This window comes from Pterocles gutturalis, unplaced genomic scaffold (genome assembly GCF_000699245.1).
Source record: "Pterocles gutturalis isolate BGI_N339 unplaced genomic scaffold, ASM69924v1 scaffold11472, whole genome shotgun sequence".
Taxonomy (NCBI): Eukaryota; Metazoa; Chordata; class Aves; order Pterocliformes; family Pteroclidae; genus Pterocles; species Pterocles gutturalis.
Genome location: NW_010112918.1, coordinates 113,870 through 135,578, shown reverse-complemented (window position 1 = coordinate 135,578; position 21,709 = coordinate 113,870). Strand labels below are relative to the sequence as shown.

The 21,709-nt window shown below is 36.2% G+C and overlaps 1 protein-coding gene across 1 annotated transcript in view; it reads left to right on the top strand.

The window, feature by feature from the left end:
* Positions 1 to 4,632: 4,632 nt before the first annotated feature.
* The window catches only part of LOC104462343 (transcription factor SOX-6-like), a gene marked incomplete at both ends in the record, with an annotated part of 88,972 nt that continues 71,895 nt past the window's right edge, over positions 4,633 to 21,709 (top strand). The window contains 2 exons of the mRNA XM_010074253.1: positions 4,633 to 4,876; positions 20,323 to 20,533. Coding sequence (XP_010072555.1) covers positions 4,633 to 4,876; positions 20,323 to 20,533 — 455 coding nt within the window. The remainder of the gene's footprint in view (positions 4,877 to 20,322; positions 20,534 to 21,709) is intronic.

Below are 21,709 nucleotides of genomic sequence, written 5' to 3'. Positions count from 1 at the left end.
AGCATAGAAAATCCTTCAACAAAAAGAAAAAAGCATTGTTATTTGTATTTAGAAAGGTATAACACACACTGTCTGCAGGAAAAAAGGAAAACTGATGTTTTGAGAATCTGACTGGTAGTCTTCATTAGAGCAGAGACAATTTCTTCTCTGGATTAAAATAAAAAATCATGTCAGTTATATAGAGGATGGAGCTCTTTGGAGCTATGTTTAGTTTTACATGGGTAAAAATCCCTTGGCAGTTCAATTTTAGCTTTACTACCTCAGTATCAAGGCCAACTGAAATTGGGGTCTAATTCCCCAGCTTTGCTGAAGTTTTGATAGATGATCCCATTCTTTTTCAGTCTTGAGCTCAAAATGAGATAGACTCTATTCTAGTTTTGGAAAATCCAAATCAAGATTGGTTTAATACTTGAGTAGGTGGTAGGACTTCAGATAATTAGGGCCTTTTTCAACTTTTTTTTCATACCCATTAGGTATATTTTCCACCTTTACTGATTGCTGTGTTCAGCTAATCTGTCAATTTAACCAAAGCAACAATTTCACAATGTAGTTTTCTTTCTGATTGTGTGCTGTGTAATCAATATACTGATATAATGTGAGTGTAATTTCCTCTCTTATTTTATCTCCACTGCACAGTATTATAAATAAACAGCTAAAAAAGAAAAAAGAAAGAAAAGCACCAAACAAATCTGTTGCATCTTCTTTTAAGATTGTACCACTGTAGACACTTGTTCTAGTAAAGTAGAATTGGACCCACTTGATTGCATTTAAATTTTTCATGCTTCAGCAGTTTGTCTGGGAGCACAGTAAAGAAAACCCCCCGAGCGAGGATAGTTTAGAATAATAGAACTTGATTTTGTGTATTATAGCGGCACCATTTGCGCTGCTGTAGTTAGGGTTGTGTCAGCACTTCCATTATAAACCCCTGTTTGCAGGGGTTATAACTAGGGAGATATTTTTTATCAGAAACTTTTTTAAAAACCATTTGAGTGAATTTAATTGATAATAGCAGAAAAAATAAATTATAATGGAAATTAGTAAATTTCTGACACCTTTTACAAGCCTTATTTATTACAAATATTGATTTTCCCCCCCTCCCTCCCTTGCCAGGGATTTTAGCAAATGCATTTTGGATATTTAAAATGCAACATTGGAAAGTTATCATGGCTTAAAATTTGACTTCTATTCATTGTCATATTTTAAAATTAAAACATTTTAACACAACAATCTGTTACGTGGTTTAATGTTATCATAAACATAAACTACTCAAATGGGATGGATTCTTCTCCCTTTGAATCTGGTGAGATCTTGCAGTTATTGGCCAAACTCTGCCTTTCGACCTGGTGGAGTTCCATGTACAGAATTCTTCCATTTAAGTCAAAACAAACTGGTAATGAGTAAAAACCTTACTGAAGTAATTGACTGGGTAACACCCAGTTGCAGAGTTTATATTTACTCTGTTTTACTGACTACAGACCCAAGCACAATCAGTATTTGGTGCCTAACCTGGTACCCTCAGCAGACACGTACACACGGAGTATATTGATCGAGTTGATGACTGTGCTGGGAAAAAAGGGTGGAGGGCTCAGTCTAGCGGGGTCCTACATCTCTGTGCCTTTTACCCCCATGTTTAAAATGTACCAACCAAAAACTCGTAAGGTGCTGTTAAGTGCTGACCTTTGACCATAAGTAATGCGCTAAATCTTGCCATTTTAACAAGGGTTTGGGGGAAAATAGGAGTGAAACACACCACTAAAAATTATGTCATGAGGAGTGCAAGTGCTGGGGAGGCCAGCCGGAGCTTGTCTTTCTGTTCAGGCTCCAGGACTAACGGTAACTGAGTAAAGCGTGGTATGAAAGCATGTCTGACCATAACGCAGCAGTGGAGAGATGGGGCAGGTGGAACTAGAAAGCATTTGAACCCCGCTCTTGGTTCGTTCTCTTAGTCTAGTACAGAAAAATATTGCTGGGCATGGCTTGAGATTATTAGTGAATGCGGCTCTGTCAATATAATATTAATTTTCAGGTTAACAGAGTCCCTTTTTCTCCATGTAATCAGCTTAAACAACAGAAAACGAATAGAAATTTTTATTTAGTTGTGTTTAAAACATCCTGAATAAGAGGAAAGTATATTAGTGTATACGGCAAAGAAAAAGTGTTTCCTCTATATATAGTGCATTACCAGTAGATAGCTTTACTGAATGGTCACTTGAGGAAATACCATAAGCCTGTTTATGAAATAGAGGTGAAGCCTTTCTAGACTAATTATATTCAGCATGTAATTTCTAAACTTCAGTCTGAATTTTGATTTTCAATTAACATTCCCAATTTGAAGATAATTTTCTATTTAATGTAATTGCAGGAAATAATTTATTGGCTGATTAAGACTGAGGGCCCAGCCTTCCTTAAGAAAACAGTCCCTAACAAACCAGCCTTTAAAGCCAACTCGTAGCTTTGGACAGATTCAGCCTATTTTTGCAGCTGCAGAGTTGTGTTTAATTAGGATTGTGCACTATTATTCATTGGTGCAGTTTGTAGTTGAAATTATTCTTAAGAGACATTTTCATTTCTAGTTTTGTGTCATGATTAATTTATGGTGAAGAAACAGCCATAGCTATTGCTTTTCACAGGAGCTCGTTCAGTTTGAAATAGGAACGAGATCTGCTGAGAAGGTGAAAGAAAGGAAAATCCTTTATTGTGACTTTCAGTTTTCATGTCTGGTTTTTCAAATTGCGTAGAGCGTTGACTTGTATTTTCATGTGAGTGATTACATTAATGTGGCTATTTTAATGAGAAAAGGGAAAGTGAACCTTTTTATTTTATCTTGCATCATAGTAATTATGAACCAGAACCTTTTGAAGTATGTACAATAATGCCGGTTGCTGAACTCTTGGAATGTTCTCCGTAGCATCAACATCAATTCTTTAGAGTAGTAAGAATGTAATACATGGTTTAAATTCCTCAGTTCTGCTTGTTGGCAACATTAATATTAGACTCCTACTTACACTTAGGCTCCCCTAAAGAAAACACAAACCTTTTTTTCCCCAGCAGTATTGACTTTAAGAGACAGGATTATCTCTATTTACAGAATAGTTATTCTAAATAGGTATCAGTGGTTTAATATGTTTCAAAGCACTTCAAAGCTTTTAATACTTTCATATAGAACTGTACGTAATTAGATTAGTTGATCCTATATTAATTTTTTTTTTCACTGTAGGATACTAAATCTGAACTCCCTCATTAATTGTGAGAAATTTAGCATTAGCTGTTAAATCCTATGTGAAACACAGGCTGCTACATAAAAACTCCTGTTTAAATTGGAATTAACTTAATTATTTTTCTTTGCACTTGATATTTCCTTCACTGTAATATTCATGAAAGCATGTGACAGATTTGTAAATTTAACTATTAGTCTCAGATTTCCAGACCCTTTAATCAGTATTTATTTGTCTGTAGAAACAGTACTAGCAAGTTAATGATTTGCTAATTTGAAAAATGCTCATGTGGTTTCCTATGTTAACTGATTTGTGCATTTTTAAAGAAATGGTATGAAATCAATTATTGTTAGAAAGCAATTAAGGTGAAGATCTTATTCCTTAGTTTCTCAGCATTTCGTGTCAAGGATAGTCTGAAGTTACTAAAACCTAGGAAAATAGCTAATATATTTTAGCTGTCTTCCTTCGGGTTTATTAATGATTGTTTTAACAGTTGCACTTAATCTTACTAGAAATTTTAAACAAAGTGTTTTCAGATTTTGACTTGAAGTCAGTTATATTTTCATCTAAGTGCAGAAACTGTGGTGAAAGCTGTGTTTGCATACGAGATGGTAGTAAGAGGCCATTATTAGGAAAAAAAATTAACATAAGTCAATGCATTTATTCATTACAGTTTTAAGTCATTTAAAGTAATTTGTTGAGCTATATCCTGTACTCGACGTCTGATGTGAAATGAAACATAATTATTTTAGACTTTTAGTTCCAACTGTAAAAGGTTACTCGGACACTATCCACCCCTTTCATAAACCGTTCCGTTTTAAAGCACTTTTCATATGAACATCTCAAAACACTTTCCAAAAGCTAAAACTGGGTAAAATTTTAAACAGGGTTAAGAGCAGATACTGCTTTAAACAAGCAGCAAAAGGACCTACTTAGCAGAATTTGAAATGGATTTTAAAATTCTCATCTGTGTAGAAAACATATTCTGCTTGCAAGGAATGAGGTTAGGAAAGAAGGATGGACTCTCCCACTTAAATGTTTGCTTACAACCTTCAGATTGCTCATGGGAGCAAGAGTTTAAAGACTTCAACTTTTATGCAAAATCAACATGAAAATACCAATAAAATCACTATTTTCTTATGTCTGGAGAGAATTCTATTGTTTGACAAGTCTAAATGAATAGAATGACATCATATAACTTAACCCTGACCTTGACTTGGCATCAATGAATACTTGAACTCAGTGTTTAGGATCCGGATTCACCAAACCCATACTTTCTGGATTTCTTTTGTTACCTGTGTATGATTACTTTTTAACAGTTGTAGGCAAGTGTGATGTGTTTAGAGAACTCTTTTGAGCTTGATTTTTTTCATTTAACACCCATGTTTTCTTTTTGTCTGCTTTTCTTGTTTTGTAGAAGAATGTCTTCCAAGCAGGCTACCTCTCCATTTGCATGTGCAGCTGATGGAGAGGAAACAATGACCCAGGACTTAGCATCACGAGACAAGGAAGAGGGCAACAGTGATCAGCATGCGACCTCTCATCTGCCTCTACATAGTGTAATGCACAACAAACCTCACTCTGAGGAGCTACCAACTCTGGTCACAACCATTCAGCAAGATCCTGAGTGGGATGGAGTCATCTCAGCCCAACACAGAATGGTGAGTTTCACGCTTCTCATAGGGGCTTTCTCAATTAGTACTGTACAAGGTTGTTCATTTCCATTTTGAAAGACGCATTCATACAATCCTTCATAGGCGTAAAGCTTTTTAAATGTTAAAGTGTTGGTGTTAGTAGTAGATCAACATCAATATGGTGTAATTGTAAATTACGATTGTATAATCTTAAGTATACAGGTCTCTATGAATGAGATCATTTGATGAGTTCACCTTCGGAAAGGAAATGCATCTATTTATCATGTTTTCATTCATGCCTTGATTTATGTCATAATCTCTCTAGCTCATATATTCAAGCATTAATTTCTGACAGGAGGATGTAGCTCACAACTGTTTGTCATCTGCAAAGTGTTGTGCTGAAGGAGGAAACTTTAATGTATTTTTTTACTTGTCTCTCAGAAATAGAACCCACCAAATCTAGAATAGTATAACTTTACACCACAACAGAGGAGCTGGCACTTTAGGTGACACAAACATCCTGCTGTATTTATAGGAAATTACAACTTTTTGTGGAGTGAAAAGGTGTTTATGAGTAACTACCTCACGCTCTTCTGCTCTAGATCACCAGTTTGTATATAGGTGATGTTAGCAATGATCAGAATTGTTTTCTGTATTTTCTTCAGTAGCCTGGATAAAATTATTTGCAGTTGTAATTCTGTCTCTGCATCCCAAAAACTCTGCAATAAATGGGCAGACTGAATGAAGACTGAATGGACATACCATGTAGTCAATTTATTTTCCTTGCATGTGTTCCTGAGGAACAGAATTAAAGTACGTGGAGCAGCCAGGTGTTCTGTAAATTTGGAACATCGTAATTTCAGACTCTCTGTAAAGTGACTTTCACATACATTAAATTCACACAGTTAGTTTAAAAAGAATACCCTGCGTTTTTCCTGAAGTTTCTTCTGTATTCTTGTTAAATATCTACACACAGTTAGTTTAAAAAGAATACCCTGCCTTTTCCTGAAGTTTCTTCTGTATTCTTATTAAATGTCTGTGAGTGGATTTTTTTCAGCAAGTCTTTATTTTTTTCTGTGCTAATCAGCAACTTTCAATCAGGTTAAAAACTATTGTAGAGTTTTTTTTGACAGCACTAACAATAATAAACTTACTTCAAATTTGACTAGAAATAATTCTAATGCATTAATCAACATAGATACTGGAATTCTTCAGGCATATGTGATGCCTCAAATTAATTAAATAATACCACTACAATAAATAATATCTATTTCATTAATATAGTGGAGTGTTTTTTTTTCTAAAATCCAATTGATTCATATGTGATGCCTCAAATTAATTAAATAATAGCACTACAATAATATCTATTTTGTTAATATAGTGGAGTTTTTTTTTTCTAAAATCCAATGGATTCGAAAGATCAAACCAAACCAGAAAAATGCTACCTAATCTGCAATGCACGATTTAACCCAGTGCAGAAATTTCTGTCAGGCCTAGAATATTCCTAATTATTTGGACAACTGTTATGAAGAAGGCAAAATTTCAACTGTAAAAATGGCTTTAAAGGAAAATTATTATAGATTAGTAATTTGGCAAGGTAGGTTGTAAGTTGTATGTATGGCTTCTATGCAGAGTTCTCAGATGGAACATAATTTTGTATGGAGAGTCACTCTTTTGCCCAGTCATGTGATAAGCACATCAGAATACTCTTAACTTCTGTGTTATCAGGAGGGCAAGCTGGATGCAGACTAGAAAGGATTGATCAAGTTTGTTCATGGAAAAAATAAATCTGTGAATTCATCAGCTACTTTCTTATTCATTCAGAGAGATGTGCACTCTGGGAATTTCAGTCTCAGGACACCAATAACATTGATAAAATGACTCTGTGTCCCAGAGAGAAGGGAACTCCTCCTAGCCTCTCGGAGTCCCTCAAAGCATTTGGTTTTGATTCAGGCTGTTCCTTAGACCTGGAGTAATGCTTGAGCCAAAAGGATAGAACCCCTTGCAGTACGATCAGTTGTACTCATTTGTATTGCTCTGAAGTGGTTTTGCACTTTCAGCAGCACAGTGCAATCTCTGTTTTCTTTCTTTAATGCTACCCTGTCACGTCAATGCTTGCAGTACCTCTGGGCAGGCATGAATCAATACCCAGCTTATCATGTTTCAGAACAGGTGCATAAGCTTTGCTTGAGTGACTTAGAACTCTGGTTTTCCTCTCTCCTTTTTTTCAGTAAATATTCAATCATATATGTAGATGAATGTCCTGAAAATCATTAGGAATTCCCACAGTTCCCTTGGGTTAAATCTGGTGGTGGATGTACATCATCCTTTATTTAGGTAGCTCTCAACTAAACCAGATTTTTTTGCCCAGCTCAAAGCTGAGTATAATTTACAAGGCTTGGCTAGAAGTGAAAACTGCAGTTCTAAGGCATGCTGTTTGGTTGCACTTAGAAGAGATCTAAAATGTACCGAGCAGGGTCTCAGTGTGTTTACAGTTTAGGTGAGTTAGGTGACTAGTTAGATCACAACAGTGAAGTGGTGACTTTTTTTTCCTTGAGAGACTGTAATCGAGGGTAACTTGTTTGATTTTTTTCTTCAATTATTATTTTCTCCCTTATTTATGTCCTTCATAAGCAAACCATTAAGCCTCAATTAATTGCATGAAGTTTCTCTGAAACAACTCAGTCTCCAAGCTGGTGACAATACTGCTAAGAAAGAATTCAGAGGCGCCTGCAGTTTTCCCGATGAAGGCAATTTCATACTCCTTTAAGGGAGGATAGGAGTTTCTTTCCAGAAAGACAAATTCCAGAAGGTGGGTTGGGCAACTTTGAGATAGGTGCTGTGATAGTGACCACTTTTCTGCTTAATAAACCCAAACTCCCAGAAGGTAAGCACTCTGACCTTTCCCAGAAGGATCCTTTCAAAGCAGATTTGAAGAAGCACCTGCTCATACCATTTACACTGAAAGTAAAGACAGTAGTGCCGTCATTAAAATGCATCAATAATGTGTGTTGTCTGCTTGTAAGATAGTAAAGTCAAAGAATGCTGTGTCGACATATGGGGAGGAAAAAAATTTCTCTTTTATGAGGTACCTAATTAAGGGCATGATCCTGCATCCTTTGTGCCCCTAAAACTACTGAGGAGTTCACTGGAATTTGTGAGAGCACACAGTATGCATCGTGACATGCTATGAGGGCTGTACAGCTCTTAAGTGAAAAAAAGATGCTGTAGTAGGGCAAGTTGACTGAAAAAAAGGATTTTTTTTTCCCCCAACTTTTATGGTACGCAGCACTTTCTGTAATGTAAGATACCTTTAAATGGCATTGTGTATTATCATAAAAAAACCCACACTGGCTAGAAATGTTTTCAAACTTTCACTCCCTTTTGATATGAGGCATTGCTTTCCACTGAGTCCTTTGTGTATTCTGAATGTCTGGAAGCCAAAATATTTTGTTTTAACTCCCACTCTATAGTATTTCCCAGCTGTGTACTTATATGGTGTAATAAAAGGATTTAACAAATGGGAAATAGCAGCTGCATTTGGAAATTCCCTTTGTGCTCCCTTTTCATTTGATAGATTCAGCAATGTGTAACAACTGTAACGTCAGACCTGTAATGACTTACACTGTGAGTATCGTATCACCAGCCAATTTGATGTTCCAGTGGGGAGAAAATAAAACAACCAAAAGATTTCTGTAATTTCATATTGCTGAGCTGAAAATATTATATGTATATTTTTAACTGTAACTTAATATAAAAATACCTGGACATATGGGTATCTATTGCTGCCTGTAGTTCTACTAGAAAAGAAAATCTATTTTAGGCTGAGGATGTATCTGTTTGCTGCAGTAAACTGTAAGGAAGAGGGCAAAGCGGTACTAAGATAATGAGGAAACTATCCTTCCTTCTCCCGTGGACAGTGAGTAGCAGGCAAGAAATACCGTCAGATTTTCAGACTGCAACCAAAACCTGGCTCTCTTGGGGCAACAAACTGAGAGAGGGTGTGGGAGGAAAGCCAACAATACTTACTTTTGCTAAATTTAATAGTAACTGAATTGTTGTATTCCAGTAATATATTTACTAGTAAATATGCAAAGAAATGGAGAATGATAATTTGTGCTTTGTTCACTGGGGAACCAGGAATAGGCCCCATCTTCATATAGAGCCATGCCCAGCTTGTGAGTAGAATTCTGAAGGTTTTTTATGTTTGCTCTGAAGTATCAGGAGAAAGCACTACCAACAACAAGATACAAAATTAGATAGGCAAGTGGCCTGGTCCTCTGAGGAATGGGATGGCGTACTCCCATGGCTGTAGAGGCTAGACAGGGGCATTGTGAACAATAGATCTGAGCAGCTTTAGCCTAATGGAATCTAGAATCTTTCTGCAAATTGCAGAATTCTGCCCCCCACTCCTCCCACCCCCAACAGTAAAAAGAAAGAGGCAAATTCTGTTCCCATCCCCAGTCCCAACATAACAATCTGGTATCAGCCAGGGTTCGTGCAGAACGCGCAGACGCTGTGCCAGTCGCTGTACGTGATGATGTATCCCTGTGATGGTCACAGTTCCCACTGATGTTCCTCCCCTGCCCACCGTCATAGGAGGTATATAACCAGCGTGTGCATGCACAGAACGAGGGCATCCACATCTTTTTGTTCTGCTGTTACTTGGAATGAAGCAGCCAGAGGCTGTTTCAGGGAACCACAGCAGCAAGTCAAGTCTAAAGGATGGGTGTTCTTTCCCCGTGACTGAGGAAAAACAAACACATATACATATGCAAATACAAGTTAATTACCTCCAAATATATGCTATGTTTCCCTATACATTTTTGTAACATCATTCAGAGGCCCCTTGGATTTAGAAATGAACTGTATCTCATTGGTTTTTATCTCAAATGGCAACATCAATGTATATTTCATAATTATGTCAAGTCTCTGTCTTTTGTTGACTTCTTGCCAGAAGAGTGAAAGGCTGGCTACCTTTCCACTGTGTCTGCACGTGTGTCTCAGCAGTGCTGATAGCAGATTTGTATATGTGGCAGGAAAACTGAAGATCTCTTAATGCTACATGTATTTGTCCTTTTAAAACTATTTTAAATCACCAAATATCAAATTTAACTTTATATAGAATATAGAATCATAGACTCTTTGGCAAAACTACTGGGATCAGAAATGAAGAAATAGGTGGTATCCTGAGGGTCTTAAGGTTTCAGTGCCTACTGTCTCTACGTAAAACAATTCATGGCTTCTAATTCTCAAATGTTACAGTCCTGCTGCTCCCCCTTTCCCCCCCCACCCCCCGTTATTAACTTCTCTTGTTGAAAGTTCTTCCCTTTACAGAAAACAAACTCAGGTTTTTAGGAAAGATCACTGCAAAACATTTACACATGCTAAACACTGTGGATTTGTTGTTAGATAAATTCATGGCTTCTAATTCTCAAAAGTTATAGATACAATTACATGTTTTGAAATTTTATTTTTAGTTCATTTATGGGCTGGATATGAGCATATAAAATGCATCAAATATAAATGCCCTAAACTCTGGCAATTCTGTATCTCCTAAATTGCTCATGCAGCTGTTAGTTACATGTACAAATCTGAGTTTTGTGATGATCGAAAGCAATTCTACTGTGCTTGTGATATTATTTCTGCATGCCAGGTAGTGAATCAAAATTTTTATCTGACTAAAGAGATAAACACCTTCATAGGTAATTGCACGGGTACAGAGTTTTGGCTGGAACGAAAGGGTGTGAAAGAGCAGATGATATGATATTTTCTTTTTCCATAAAATAGACTTCTATGAGAAATATATTGCAGAAAAGATAGAAATATTATTTTTTTTCAAACACATTGTTTTGATCCAAAAAGCATTCAGGTATGTACTTGACTTTATTAGGACTACCAACAACTATAATGTTAAGCACGTGTCCAAAGGTTTGAAAGATCAAGGATTTTGTTTTACTAGCTTTAGCATGAAAAGATGTTTACTTTTCATATAAAAAATAATAAAACAATTTCCTAAAATTGTGCAGGATAATATGCCTAATGGGGGTGGTGAAATAAAAAAATTACTTTTTTTGAAGAAGAATCAAATAAGTGTTCTTTTTAGCATGCCTGCTATACTTGCATTATTTTCATTTTGACACTGTACAATTTTTTTTTTTTTTCTGAACGCACAGTCTGTTTTAAACCTTTCCCTATATTCTAGGATGAACTGTGTTTAAATTGACTTAATAATCACCTGACTTCTTCACCAAAGACTTGTAGTTTATGTTCATCTAAATCTGTAGTAATTTTATTTCTTTACCTTATTTTAACATTTCTGATTTTTTATAAAGCAATTTCTGGAAAGTTTTTAATTTGCTCCTGTATATTGACATGATTTTTTTCAAAAGTAGAAGCATTAACACGCTCTAAATTGTTAAATTTTTTTTTTCCTTGGGCAAGAAGGAATCAGGTATGCATGCTGATTAACACACTCCAGTCATTAACATGTGATTATGTGGGCTGCATATTGAGCACCTGCCAAAAGATAAAATCCAGCACTTTACTACATCTGTGCAAAGACTTTTTGCATTTCTTTTGTACTTTGACAGCTCAAGAAAAAACAGACTTTGGTATCTTTGTTCAGCATAATAAAACTGTGTACATAAAATGTCTTCACGGAGGAAGCAAAGATACTACATATATTTATTTTAATCTTTGAGGCCATGAAAAATCCAGGGACTGAGACTTACCCAGCACCAAGTGTAACATGAATCTCCTCATGTACTGTATCACTGACATTCATATACGGTTTACAACATTCCTGCATGTTTATAAGGATTATCTGTTCTGGGATTCAGCCAATGTTATTGTAATTCACAACAGTTTTATGTGATACCTTTATGTCTCATAAACGTCTTGTTTTTATTTCAATCTTCCAAATGTTTCATCAGTGGTTACCTTAAAGAAATACAAGCACTCCATGCAGCAGGCTGCTTTCCTGCGTGCCTTCCTCTGCAAATGCTGGAAGGGAAACACGAAGCATGTAATACATGTCATGTAACTATATACAGAGAAGGATTTCCATGTGCATTTGATACTGCTAAAAACATAAATACAAATTTTATTTTGATATTTACAATAGATCTACTTCTTAGCTGGACAACTAAAACGACCTAATAGGATGAAGTTGGATATACACAAAGTGGTCTGGAATATCCAAGCTACACAATCCTTGTTTTATTTGGCAGCTTCTGACAAGCATACATCACAAAATATGTGTCTCTATTTACCCAAAAGGTAAACAGTACTAATCAGCTGGGACTGATCACAATGGATCTTCAGTTTCAGTTTAGATGAAAATATAAGTCTAAATGCTCATTCTGTAAATGGTTGTGCATTACTTTTTCCTTAATAAGAGCATTTAGCCAAAGTCCAGGGCATAAAGTCTCAATGTTGTGATTTATTACCAGACCCAAACACAGGGAGTTAAGACATATGGTATTTGATAATTAAGGAAATCCTTAGCATCTAACTCTTACAAAAGCACATATGAGTTTATGCATCTCATTTGTGGGTGAGTGAGTGCCATATAGAAATGATTGGTCATTGTATTTAACAATTTTGAGGTGATTTTCTATTCTGGAATCGATCAAAACACTTGTCAACATTTTTCACAGATTTGCTCATTTGTAAAGAGAAGGGTTTAAATCACATCGTTGAAAAACTGTAACCTTCTGAAATCTCTCTACCCAGAAGCTGGTGTACCTGGAATCATTTGGTTTGCTCCAGCAACCGAGTCTGAGAGGATTGCTGCAATTAAGTGGTCATATTTTACATCAAACAAAAAGCACCTGCCTATTCCTTCCAAACAGATATCTAGCCTTGCAGTGACCTGTTCATCTCCCACATGCCTGATTATTATGTAATCTCATTTTTAAACCTTTGCTCTAAACTGAAGTTATTTTCCTTTCTTTTTTATTAATCTTGCATATTATTTCTTGGCTTAGAGCTAGTGCTTACTGTAGTATTGTTTCTTCTTGAGGCTTTTAGATGATTATAAAAGCTGAAATACAAGCCTTTTACAGATTGTATTCAGCCTATACTTTGGCAGTGAAATCAGTGTAAGTTTTATCAGAATAAATGCTCAGTTAAAGACTTGAGGTTTTATTCCATTACTTGCCACTTGCCCTCCCACTAGCATAATTTGCTGAGACTTTACAAATGATGTTCTCTCAATAGCTCATAGCAGTCATTCTCAAGCCTTGGATTTAAATAAATCTTTCTTAATAAAACTTTTGAGTTTTTTAATCGGATGAGAATTGGAAATGATCACTTAGATTTTTAATTTCTCTTAATTCTGTTTAATTAAATTCCCCAAAATGGAAACCTTATTTAATGTAGTGATTGGAAATGATTTTGTAAACATTTGCTTTCATTATATGTTAACTCCAGACTAGTTCCAAGTGCCAGCATGCCTCTAGTACTTGGAATCAAAACCACTTTGGATATCCAACTTTCCTGGGGTGTTTACATGTGTCCCATTCAATGCAGAGACAGATAAATATCCCTTTATAACAGAAAAGCCTCATCCACATGGAAATAAGCAATTCAGCTAACACTTTTTATGTTAGTAATATTTGCTTTCTACTTCTTCTTGGCCATTCATCCTGTGATTTCAGTTGAACTCTTACAGAAACAGTTTTCTCTCTGGCTATTGAGTAGCATGGCAGTCATCAACTTTCAATCAAAGTTGACGGTAGTTATTCTTAAATTGCTAACTAACGCTGTGACCCTGATTTTGTACAGCCTACAGTTTCACTTCCTGAGTTTTCCTCTTTTCTCAGCATCGGAGAGCTTCTCTTTTTGAGACAGAATCTATCCTCCCTATGTGAAACACAAATGCCACCATAAAGGAATTGCAGGGTCTCTTTATTAAAATCCACTGCCTCGTGCACTCCTCCCCTGCTAAGACTGTGACCAGAGAATCCAGTTCACCAGACTGTTGGCCTGTACTTAACCTTTACAAGTATCCTAAAGAGAGATCTCCACTCATCATTGTGGAGTCCCCAAACTGAGACATTGCTATGCAGCCCCCCATATTTTGTACTTTGGCCATTCAGAGGAAGGAACAAAAATATTGAATCTTGTTTTTAACCAACAGTCTTTCACTGATAAAAGTGTCGTTTTGTGTGTGCTTGCTCTATTTTGGAAGTGAAAGGACTTCATAAAAGTTGACACAAGTTGGCCATGATTCAGTTTGCAGATATTGCTATAAACATCAGCTTCCCGATATGAAAAACACCGTGTCAGCTTTCAATACCTTTATTTACATCACTTCCAGCAGTACTCCTTCATTTATCCTATTAAAGCCAGTGGGACCACTGATAGGAAAAGGAACTGCTTAAACTATTAGAATCTAAATACACAAGAAAATACATTTTTTTTAATGTTAAGAAGAAAATTATTATTTGTACAATTCATTTTCAACAGAAACATCTAAGAAAGTAAAAGGATTTTCCTTCCTTTGTATAGAAATTAAGCAGGTCTCTTTTTGAAGAATTTTACCAATGGAACTTCTGAAATCTAGTGGATGTACATGCTAAAATATCATTTTCTCAGAGTAAGAGGCGTGCTGAAATAGCTATACATATTATCTAAATGTAATAGTTTTAAAGGAATTATTACAGAGCATGAAGAAAATTACCATGTATGGAGTCACAAAGAGTCCCTGGATTTATACCAAGCCATTGTTTGTAATTCTTCAGTATTGTTTCTGCCATTAGCAAAACTGTACTCGAGCCATCCACAGCAGCTCTACAAGGAACGGCCAACAGCCGCTCATTGCACCAGGCAGCCAGGAGAGCTGGTGAGGCTCAGAACACTGTTGTCGGACCACAGATATTCAAAGCAAACCTGGGATTGGTTAAAGACCTGCGCTGCCCCTCTAACATGAAAAAAGACAAGGGTAGACCTAGAAAAGCTTTTACTGTATTGCACTGGAAATCTTAATGTTGTTTTCCCATTGATATACATGTAGGGGATTAGGTAGAGGTTTTAGGGCTAAGTAAAAGTATGATTTCATGCACGGGCTATCTATCCTTGAGTGAGCCATGCATATTATTTTTGTATTCATGCTTTGTTAATTTCTGGTTTTCTGTCTTTTGTGCATTTATTATTTTTTCTCCCTTTTGTCCACTTTGAAACCTAATCCTTAATTTTTAATGGCTATATATAGGTATTTAATCTGTTATAAGGAGGTTTTGTCAAAATACTAAGCACAGTGGGTTGAATGATCTATAATAAAATTTTGTCTGTGCTAATGGTCTGGCAAGGAAATGTATGCAGGAAAAATGCCCTTTATTTACCTTGATATAAAAAAACAGTGTTTCAAAAACCAGTGTTTCAAAAATAGACTCAGTTTTGTCCCTGATGAATAGTAAGCAGCTGGAGTAGTGGTTCAGACTGAGTTTCTGTCTTCAACTGCTGGGCAGTAAGATTTTCTGGTTTAGTCATTTCTGCAAATAAATACATCTTTAAGTTAGAATGTTTTTAGGTCCGACACAGTAAGGCAAAGAAGAAACTTAAGATGTAAAATCATCATACATGTTGTTCCTTAAGGAGGTAAATTTGTGCTTAATTTTGTGTAATAGGCTGTCTTCAAATTTTACAGTTTGCTAATTATTCATGGCTAGTCTAGAAACGCCACCGTGGTGGTGGGCAAAAATCCCTGGGCAATACCCACGTGTGTTCTGGTATAGATATAACCGGTTGTTCCACAATTGGCATGTGAGTGGCAGGATAGTTTGATAAGCCTGTCAAAGGTATGATGGGATCCTGAGCAATGTGCGCCAGATGTCACTTTGGATCAAACTGAGAAGAAACCCACTTTATTGTTACCTGTAGTAAGCAATACTTTTACCTAACATTTTCTATCAGCACTGAATTAAAAATTTTAAAAACATGTTTTTCTTCAATTTCTTCTTTTCTAAGTGCTCCATTATTATTGGAAGTAAAATATGCTTCAGATGGACACAATATTTTGATACCAAAACTTTATTAATATGTCAATATTGTTCTATTTCTTGAATAGAAATTGAATTAATCCTAATATAGTCAAGATTTAAAATGTGTAGGGTTTACTGTGACGAATTTCACCAATGCTGGATGAAGAAGCATGTTCTGTGTTAAATCTTTTGTCCATAGACTAAATGTTTGCTATTTATCTTGTTATATTTTCCTTCCCCCCCTACTCCTTACAGGGAAATAACTGGAATCAGTAAGAATAGCACACCTTGAAAAAGGCACCTTTCAAAGGGACTGTCATGTGTTGAAGATATTTCAAGTTTAGGCTGAAAATGCCATTTTACAGAAATACATTAATTTTAAACCTGAGAATTCAGGGATATGTCAGTTGTCTAGTGTATTATGTAGCTACTGGTTGAATTTGGGCACCAGATTGTGTGAAAATATGTGAAGTGGACTTTCATATCAGTCATATTATCTTGCCCATTTTCTTACTAATATTATCAGTTATGCTGCGAAAAGTTGACTTTCATGGAGAATTTTCATCAGTGGATTGCTTAGATGGATTTTGAGAAATGAAGTGTTTGATTTATCTTGGCTACGCACTTGTCTTTACCTCTTCTTCTTGGAAAAAGCATGGCAAACACCTTTAATAGCATCCTTTCTGTCCTCTCTTCAGGTCAAACCAACTGGGGCTTCCTCATTCTGTAAAAGGTGGCTTTGTAAATCTTCTCAAGGATAGAATCTCTATCATTATTGAGTCCTCCCAGATTAAAAAGAACCAGGTTCTCCTTTCCTAACCATGAATTTATTTTCTTGTTCTATGATAAGAAGCATGGTGGACCTTTTCCATTCTGGGCTCCAGATTTTCTAGTAAGCGTACCTTACGCATTAAAGCAAGAGGAACAACAAACAAGTTGTGGAAATGATATACCTCTTATCTCAGACAACACACATAAACCACTAGTTTCTTTTCAGAAAGAAGGGCCATAAGGATGTATTTCCTGTTACATTAGGAGGGTACGTGCATGCTGCTTGAGAATGTCAATGCAAATTAATTTTTTGATAGCCAGGCCTGCATCTGACGTATGTGATGGTTGCACTTTTGATCATGCAGTGGGTGAAGTGCTGGGTCATAAACATGACATGCCTTGGTCCATAAAAGATTATAATGTCCACCAAGCAAATTAAAATCTCTCAGAAATTTTGCTGCAGCCTTTATTTGATTTTCAACAATGTGAATGCTGCAGTAACAACTTCCCTTCAAATACAGCTGAGTCACCTTTCTAGAGAAAATATAATAGAAATGCTTCCTTTGCCCCACTGTTTTTGATCTGTTTAGTTCACCATGAATGTGAGGTCAATATACCCTGTTCATATGGTTGGAATAAAAAAGAAAGCTGCCAACAGTAGATACATAGGAGTAAAAATATCTCTTCTGATTGTGTAGTTATAGAATTCCTTCTGAAGCCTTTTCAATGTTTCATTTTAGCTACATTTTATTTGTAGATTATTCACAAATTTATCTAGAATCATAGAATGCATGGGAATTGGTTTTGTTTCTTGTAGATAATTGTACACGCAGCTGATTCAAATTTTTCTAGCTGAGTTCTGCTATTATTAGATAAGGTATTTACTCTGGACTGGTCTACAGTTTTTCCATGTGCCCATTTAATCCCTTGAATGCCTTTCAGTTTGTATGAATCCTCAGCCACTCTTTTTAACCATTTCTGATTTCAGAAAAAGATGGGGCTCAGAAAGTCATCCTTGCTGGGTTCCTTAGTGTGCCAATTCAGATAATACAGTACAAATGTCTTAGCTGTTTAGTGACCCCAGTATTATAGCTGTAGGGCCAAACAGAACCAAAAATATTAGAGATACCTTTTATTCTTTTATTTTTATTCAACATTTTAATTACCCACAATCTGACAATATAAAATAGTCTATTAGTTGGACAGATCCTCCTTCTTGCGAAGGCTGTCATTCTGCCTCCATTCCATAAACATACATCATTTGCACGGATTTTCGATTTTTTTTGTCTTCACTATGGACATTGCAGTCTTTTGGGCAAGAAAAAGAAGTGTGGATGTGCTGCCTAACGGAGGCAGGACTTGGAGAGTCTTTCATTAGCAGCGTAGGAACATTGTGCTGGACCATGTATGCGTCCAGACGAGGGAGAAGATAGGTTATCAGGAGGAAGAACATTCAGTCATTTCTACTTGTTCCACAGATTAGCCTTATCTTCTTGTTTCCAGCCTAAACAATAGATTTAGTGTTCTTTGCTGAGAGCATGAAAAACCCAGTGCTGAGCCTGATGGATATGCTTCATGTACTGTAAGAGGACGTTGCTTTCTTGAGAATAAACTCCTTTGAAGTTACTAAGTTGCTCTTATACTGTTGTCTTCAAAGGTGAAAATGCCATGTTATACAGTAGTAACTCTTTCTTGAGGAAATGTATGATAAAAATTCAAGTGTTAAATTTGAAAAATACTAGAAGATGCTTTTTTCACCTACATTGTAACTCAGACCAAGTTTTAAGAAGAAAGCAAAGTAGTTTTCAGAAACAGTTGAAGATAAGAAAGCCTTCCTTTTCTAAAGGCAAATAAATCAATTCAGCTCTGTACCTGGTCTGTCTAAGCTATTCTTGTCCTTTATGATGTTTGATTCTTTAATGAATACAAATGGATGGAATGAAATATTTTTCAGTGTTTGATAGATGAAAAAATGAAGGTAAATTTTTTGTTCCATGTCACCTCTCTTTCTGTCTGTGCTTGTAAAACTTCTGTCACCCCTATTGTGTTGACAGGGATGCTGCTACTGCTGGGATGCCATAGCATCATCTTCCATGTTCCTGCCTTAGTGAATAAATGCATTTTCAGCATCACTAGCAAATGCTGCCTCCTTCTCCAATGGCAATAACAGTGTTGTGCTGATCGTATACTGCTGTGCTTGGTGATGATTTGTCACCACCACCTTCTATGCAGTCCACAGCCCTCAGTTACCGCACTGGCTCATTGTTAGTGTTGCTCCTTCTGTTACATTGCACAACTACTTCTTAATCCATTCAAGACTGAAGCAAAGATTTATGCCTGGTGTTGTTGATAATGGTTAATGTTTTCTAGTCCATCTTTCTTCAGACCTTGTTTAACCTGGGACACTTCCCAATAAAAGTTTCTTCAGTACTCCATAGATGGGTATATTCAGCTCATATAGTAGGAACATTACTGCATTGGGAGAATGATTTTTGATAGATTATGAAATGATCTCTTAATTCTTAAATATATTGCCACTATTATTATTACTCTCTAATTTGAAAGAAAATCTGTTTTGTGGCATTGAATATACATGCTAATGTTTCTAGGCATACCATAAACAAAAAACCCTCTGCATTTTTTACCCTCAATTTTTAGCTTTCCTAGCCTGGTGTTATTAAAAATTAAAATAGGATAATAATTTTGGAAAGGGAAGTGTGAGAGAAATTCCCATGGCTGATTTTTCCAGGGCAAATTGAAGAATTTGTGCTCTTTTTAGCTGAAAGAGTTAAAGCAGAGATGTTGCCACTGTGATTGGGAGAATGAGGAGTCTGAGGCAGAGAAGTTCATGAAGGGCTTGACTGTTGGGTGATAAAACTGAGGAGAACTGGCATTACTCATTGCTTTTTGATTCCTTTTTTTTTTTTTTTTACCTTATTGCTCAAACACTATGCATTATCTGTTGACAAGCTAATGAACCCTTTTAACTCCTCTTTTTGTTTTTGACTGTATAACACCTTCTCTGATACAGGTAGTCTCAATACTTATGTATCAGTATACACGACTTGTTCTGCCATAAACTCATTTCCATACTCATTCTTGTCAATATTAGCCTGGAAACTAACATCTCCTTCTGTATATTAGAAGCATTATAACCTTCATTCTTTAAGAAAAGGATTTAATTTAGAGAGCAGTGAGTGACCATGGGTAGATACATACCATGACCTTTGTTTAACTGTGAAGTAGCTCCCTTGCTCCTCTCTCATTATTGGCCTAACTCCTTCTAGTTTTAAAGTCATGTTGTTTTCCATTAGCTCAGGATCTATCCAGGAATACTTTGTCCTTGCCTGGATTTTCTCTCTTAGTGCTACATGTATTGCCCTTACTTAAGGAACTAAAGAAAACTGTAAAAGCCTAACACAGTCATTGGAAACAGTGTTGAAGTGGGTTGTTTCTGACAAGGAAAATCCTTGATGAGGACTATCTCAGGCATGAAGTATGATCTTTAGAAGCATGGAGAGGACTGGCCTTAGGGAAAAAAGAGCCCCTGTCAAGCACTGAAACTGAGATTCAGATCATAACGCTCATTTTAGAAACTGGAGGATACATGTAGGCTCATTGGTATTACAGACTAATAAATAATGCTTTCAACTTTGACCTTTTTGAGATGTAAGAGAATAGCCTATGTTTTCACATTATATTGTTTCTTTGCAGGAATCAGAGAGTAATAAGTTATGTTCCCTATATTCCTTCCGAAATACCTCTACCTCACCAAACAAGCCCGACGAAGGAGGTCGTGACCGCAGTGAGCTAATGACCAGTGTTAATTTTGGAACACCAGAACGCCGCAAAGGAAGCCTTGCAGATGTGGTGGACACACTGAAGCAGAAGAAACTAGAAGAAATGACCAGGACTGAGCAAGAGGGTATGTGTTGGATAAGACTGATACAGTTTCCCCACCCCCAAACCCTATAATTTTTATGGCATAAAGAATGTGTTGGGTATCAAGAGCCAGAAAATTGCATAATTGGCAAAAGCAAGGATAAAGTTATTCACAGGTTACCATGGCAATGGTAGTTTGAGATCCATTAGGGATTTTAGACAAATATGCCAGGTTTTTTAAAACTTTCTAAATTGTGTTGGTTGTCTGTGAGTCAAAGTGAGGATGTTGGTTTAGGTGAAAACTCAACTCTTACTTGAAAGGTTAAGGTGAATTCTTAACTGGTTGTAGGGTTGTGAGATATATTCTTCAGTGGTATTTGTTTTTTTTTAAAGATATGCTTACTTTAAACAATAGGGATGAATAAAACATAAGCTGGTTTGTTTTGCCTTAGAAATTCTCATTTTCATCACCTTAATGACCCAGCATCTATGGCCAGGAGAATAGGAAACAGTTTTAAGTGTAAAGAGTACCTAGTTCTGACCTTTAGATCTAGAACTGCAGCTGAAGAAATCAATTTTTTTTTTTACAGTCTGCTCAGGTATTGTTACAAGCATTAAAAGAGAGAGACAAAAATGAGGACAAATCTTTGTGCTCTAGGGCAGTTTATGTATTCAGTCTTTACTTAGATACTTTAATTGACTTTACTAGGATTTTGACCTTGATATGAACTAAACAAAATTGGAGAACGAGTTTATCTGTGTATATCTGCACGTGGTCAGGGTCCACTATGAAAATCTCTCCCCATGTCAAGTAGAATGAAGTCTTGGTTGCTTCTGCAACAATACTTTCTCATCTGTGAGCTCATACATGAGCAAACCAGGGAAGATGTGAGAGCAGGAGGCTCTGAACAGATAAATAAGTTTGGAGGCATCTGTGTGGATTCTGTTAGTTATTTCACCAGTGTTTTGTGGGGTTAAAAATAGCCCACCAAGAATACTTGTAACATAGCAGATGCACAAGGCAATAGGACTTTGTGATCTCTTTTTTCTTTGAAGTGTGAATGAGTTAAGAATGATTTAACCTCCTCGATTTCACGGTATGGTCACAGTGCACCTGAAACAGTGCACTTTAGGATCCTTTGGCTCCATGTAGCAATGCAGATTTGAATTAAAATTGATGCTGATACAATCACATGTTTAAATACGGGATAAAATCATG